Raw genomic sequence first — 5,000 nt, forward strand, 5'->3', positions numbered from 1 at the left:
GAGTTCACTTCTAATCAAACATCCTATAAACCTCTCTTCAACTCAACCGGAGACACTGGACCACTTATTAAAGGTCCTGTTAGTAACTTGTTCAGGTATAACTCATTGCTGGTCGGTGTCTCCTGGTCTCTCGTGTGTCTCCTGGTCTCTCGTGTGTCTCATGGTCTCTCGTGTGTCTCATGGTCTCTCGTGTGTCTCATGGTCTCTCGTGTGTCTCATGGTCTCTCGTGTGTCTCATGGTCTCTCGTGTGTCTCATGGTCTCTCGTGTGTCTCATGGTCTCTCGTGTGTCTCATGGTCTCTCGTGTGTCTCATGGTCTCTCGTGTGTCTCATGGTCTCTCGTGTGTCTCCTGGTCTCTCGTGTGTCTCATGGTCTCTCATGGTCTCTCGTGTGTCTCATGGTCTCTCGTGTCTCATGGTCTCTCGTGTGTCTCATGGTCTCTCGTGTGTCTCATGGTCTCTCGTGTGTCTCATGGTCTCTCGTGTGTCTCATGGTCTCTCGTGTGTCTCCTGGTCTCTCGTGTGTCTCCTGGTCTCTCGTGTGTCTCATGGTCTCTCGTGTGTCTCATGGTCTCTCGTGTGTCTCATGGTCTCTCGTGTGTCTCATGGTCTCTCGTGTGTCTCATGGTCTCTCGTGTGTCTCATGGTCTCTCGTGTGTCTCATGGTCTCTCGTGTGTCTCCTGGTCTCTCGTGTGTCTCATGGTCTCTCATGGTCTCTCGTGTGTCTCATGGTCTCTCGTGTCTCATGGTCTCTCGTGTGTCTCATGGTCTCTCGTGTGTCTCATGGTCTCTCGTGTGTCTCATGGTCTCTCGTGTGTCTCCTGGTCTCTCGTGTCTCATGGTCTCTCGTGTGTCTCATGGTCTCTCGTGTGTCTCATGGTCTCTCGTGTGTCTCCTGGTCTCTCGTGTCTCATGGTCTCTCGTGTGTCTCATGGTCTCTCGTGTGTCTCATGGTCTCTCGTGTGTCTCCTGGTCTCTCGTGTGTCTCATGGTCTCTCGTGTGTCTCCTGGTCTCTCGTGTGTCTCATGGTCTCTCGTGTGTCTCATGGTCTCTCGTGTGTCTCATGGTCTCTCGTGTGTCTCATGGTCTCTCGTGTGTCTCATGGTCTCTCGTGTGTCTCATGGTCTCTCGTGTGTCTCATGGTCTCTCGTGTGTCTCATGGTCTCTCGTGTGTCTCATGGTCTCTCGTGTGTCTCCTGGTCTCTCGTGTGTCTCATGGTCTCTCGTGTGTCTCCTGGTCTCTCGTGTGTCTCATGGTCTCTCGTGTGTCTCCTGGTCTCTCGTGTGTCTCATGGTCTCTCGTGTGTCTCATGGTCTCTCGTGTGTCTCCTGGTCTCTCGTGTGTCTCATGGTCTCTCGTGTCTCATGGTCTCTCGTGTGTCTCATGGTCTCTCGTGTGTCTCCTGGTCTCTCGTGTCTCATGGTCTCTCGTGTGTCTCATGGTCTCTCGTGTGTCTCATGGTCTCTCGTGTGTCTCCTGGTCTCTCGTGTCTCATGGTCTCTCGTGTGTCTCATGGTCTCTCGTGTGTCTCATGGTCTCTCGTGTGTCTCCTGGTCTCTCGTGTGTCTCATGGTCTCTCGTGTGTCTCATGGTCTCTCGTGTGTCTCATGGTCTCTCGTGTGTCTCCTGGTCTCTCGTGTGTCTCATGGTCTCTCGTGTGTCTCATGGTCTCTCGTGTGTCTCCTGGTCTCTCGTGTGTCTCATGGTCTCTCGTGTGTCTCATGGTCTCTCGTGTGTCTCATGGTCTCTCGTGTGTCTCATGGTCTCTCGTGTGTCTCATGGTCTCTCGTGTGTCTCATGGTCTCTCGTGTGTCTCATGGTCTCTCGTGTGTCTCATGGTCTCTCGTGTGTCTCGTGGTCTCTCGTGTGTCTCGTGGTCTCTCGTGTGTCTCCTGGTCTCTCGTGTGTCTCGTGGTCTCTCGTGTGTCTCGTGGTCTCTCGTGTGTCTCCTGGTCTCTCGTGTGTCTCATGGTCTCTCGTGTGTCTCATGGTCTCTCGTGTGTCTCATGGTCTCTCGTGTGTCTCCTGGTCTCTCGTGTGTCTCCTGGTCTCTCGTGTGTCTCATGGTCTCTCGTGTGTCTCATGGTCTCTCGTGTGTCTCATGGTCTCGTGTGTCTCCTGGTCTCTCGTGTGTCTCCTGGTCTCTCGTGTGTCTCATGGTCTCTCGTGTGTCTCATGGTCTCGTGTGTCTCCTGGTCTCTCGTGTGTCTCCTGGTCTCTCGTGTGTCTCATGGTCTCTCGTGTGTCTCATGGTCTCTCGTGTGTCTCCTGGTCTCTCGTGTGTCTCCTGGTCTCTCGTGTGTCTCATGGTCTCTCGTGTGTCTCATGGTCTCTCGTGTGTCTCATGGTCTCTCGTGTGTCTCCTGGTCTCTCGTGTGTCTCCTGGTCTCTCGTGTGTCTCATGGTCTCTCGTGTGTCTCATGGTCTCTCGTGTGTCTCATGGTCTCGTGTGTCTCCTGGTCTCTCGTGTGTCTCCTGGTCTCTCGTGTGTCTCATGGTCTCTCGTGTGTCTCATGGTCTCGTGTGTCTCCTGGTCTCTCGTGTGTCTCCTGGTCTCTCGTGTGTCTCATGGTCTCTCGTGTGTCTCATGGTCTCTCGTGTGTCTCCTGGTCTCTCGTGTGTCTCCGCTGTTCAGACTCAGACTCCAACACAAACTCCAGTGAAGCACCAAAACCTCTTGGTTGTATCTAGTGAAGCTGTTAAACAGTGTTGGCCGCGGTCGGAGGACGCGGGGGAGACCGTAGCTTTGGTCTCCAGGACCGGAGTCTCTGCTCCTCTGCTCCTCTGCCTGCCTTCACTCACACACCACGCTCCTTCTCTCTCTCTCTCTCTCCACCTCTCACGTGCATGCTGCTCACTCCACACTGCAGAAGAGTTAGTTTAGCTCTGAGAATATCTAGTGAATGTTCAGTGGACGTTTGTGCAGAAATAACTGCTGCAGCTCCTCCAGACCAACAGAGGTTTCCCGTGTCTTGTGAAGTGACGGGGCTCCGCAGAGAGAAACGTTATCGTCTCCCCCGTTCCCTCCGGCCGCGGTCGGGAGGCTGAGGCGGGAAAAGCCAACACTAGGATCAGCATTGATTCATGGAGAGACCTTGGTCTGGTCAGCTAACATTACTGCCAAGCAGCTGAGATATAGAGTGATATTGTGCTTTTAGCTGACGTGTGTCTCCTCACTGTGTTGAGCGATGCTCCTTCATGTCTATGTAGAGCGAGCACAAGCGCCAGCAACAGGACGCTGACTTTAGTTGACTTAACGGACACAGGTGAAGCTGTTAACAAGACATTTAGGATTCTGACTAACAGGCCCTTTAATGATCAGAACTGGTCTTCATCTGATCCAGCTCTCTGAGTCTCTGCATGCAGACCTGTTCACGTTAGATTAAAGGATCTCTTAATGGAGTTCATTGTGGGATCTGAGACCAGAACCGGTCCAGAACCTGATTCACTAACCCCGCCCACCAGCTGTCAATCACAGCCGGATCAGGACACCCAGATAACCAGAACCAGCAGTTCCACATCCGGCTCCCGACCCGCAGACCTGCTTCCTATTACCGCCGAGCCGAACCGAGCTGAACCGGGCTGAACCGGGCTCATCTCCTCTCCTCAGTGACTCACCGGAGCAGAGTCTCCTCCGGGTCTCCTCCGGTAAACAGACCGGACCGCAGCTGGACCGGGACACGTGGAGACACCCTGCTGCTGGTTCCTGCTCCGTGCTCTGCTGTAGGGTCATGTGATCTATGCTGTGACGTCACGTGATCCTCTCAGCCAATCAGAAGCTCATGATCGGTCACGTGAGTTCAGAGCTGTCGGTGTGTTTCCGGGTCTGGTTCTGTTCTGCAGGAGACACACCACGGTACCGACACGAGACATGAGGACAGACAGGAGACATGAGGACCGACACGAGACATGAGGACAGACAGGAGACATGAGGACCGATACCGATCAATAAGGATCAATAAGGATCAATAAGTGCCCGATGACTGGAGCAGCTGTGTGACGTCATGTCCAAACAGAGGAGAACTCTGATGATCACAGGTGAGACACCCCCACACCCTACTGTCCTCTACTGTCCCCTACTGTCCCCTACTGTCCTCTACTGTCCCCTACTGTCCCCTACTGTCCCCTACTGTCCTCTACTGTCCTCTACTGTCCCCTACTGTCCTCTACTGTCCCCTACTGTCCCCTACTGTCCTCTACTGTCCCCTACTGTCCCCTACTGTCCTCTACTGTCCCCTACTGTCCTCTACTGTCCCCTACTGTCCCCTACTGTCCTCTACTGTCCCCTACTGTCCTCTACTGTCCCCTACTGTCCTCTACTGTCCCCTACTGTCCCCTACTGTCCTCTACTGTCCCCTACTGTCCCCTACTGTCCTCTACTGTCCTCTACTGTCCCTACTGTCCTCTACTGTCCCCTACTGTCCCCTACTGTCCTCTACTGTCCCCTACTGTCCTCTACTGTCCCCTACTGTCCCCTACTGTCCTCTACTGTCCCCTACTGTCCTCTACTGTCCCCTACTGTCCCTACTCCCTACTGTCCTCTACTGTCCCCTACTGTCCCTACTGTCCTCCCTACTGTCCCCTACTGTCCCCTACTGTCCTCTACTGTCCCCTACTGTCCCCTACTGTCCTCTACTGTCCCCTACTGTCCCCTACTGTCCTCTACTGTCCCCTACTGTCCTCTACTGTCCCCTACTGTCCCCTACTGTCCTCTACTGTCCCCTACTGTCCCCTACTGTCCTCTACTGTCCCCTACTGTCCTCTACTGTCCCCTACTGTCCCCTACTGTCCTCTACTGTCCCCTACTGTCCCCTACTGTCCCTACTGTCCTCTACTGTCCCCTACTGTCCCTACTGTCCTCTACTGTCCCCTACTGTCCTCTACTGTCCCCTACTGTCCTCTACTGTCCCCTACTGTCCCCTACTGTCCTCTACTGTCCCTACGCCCTACTGTCTCCCTACTGTCCTCTACTGTCCCTACTGTCCCCTACCTGTCCT

General features: G+C 54.1%; 2 protein-coding genes across 2 annotated transcripts in view; one reads left to right on the top strand and one right to left on the bottom strand.

Moving 5' to 3' along the window:
* The window catches only part of chek2 (checkpoint kinase 2), a 27,617-nt gene extending 23,847 nt beyond the window's left edge, over positions 1 to 3,770 (bottom strand). Inside the window, exon 1 of the mRNA XM_074639747.1 lies at positions 3,622 to 3,770. The gene's annotated coding sequence lies outside the window, so the exon portion shown is untranslated. The remainder of the gene's footprint in view (positions 1 to 3,621) is intronic.
* A 40-nt stretch (positions 3,771 to 3,810) lies between these two features.
* The window catches only part of entr1 (endosome associated trafficking regulator 1), an 11,285-nt gene continuing 10,095 nt past the window's right edge, over positions 3,811 to 5,000 (top strand). The window contains exon 1 of the mRNA XM_074639749.1: positions 3,811 to 4,041. Within this exon, the coding sequence (XP_074495850.1) occupies positions 4,008 to 4,041 (34 nt within the window). The 5' untranslated portion in view covers positions 3,811 to 4,007. The remainder of the gene's footprint in view (positions 4,042 to 5,000) is intronic.

This window comes from Sebastes fasciatus, chromosome 6 (assembly GCF_043250625.1).
Source record: "Sebastes fasciatus isolate fSebFas1 chromosome 6, fSebFas1.pri, whole genome shotgun sequence".
Classification (NCBI taxonomy): domain Eukaryota; kingdom Metazoa; phylum Chordata; class Actinopteri; order Perciformes; family Sebastidae; genus Sebastes; species Sebastes fasciatus.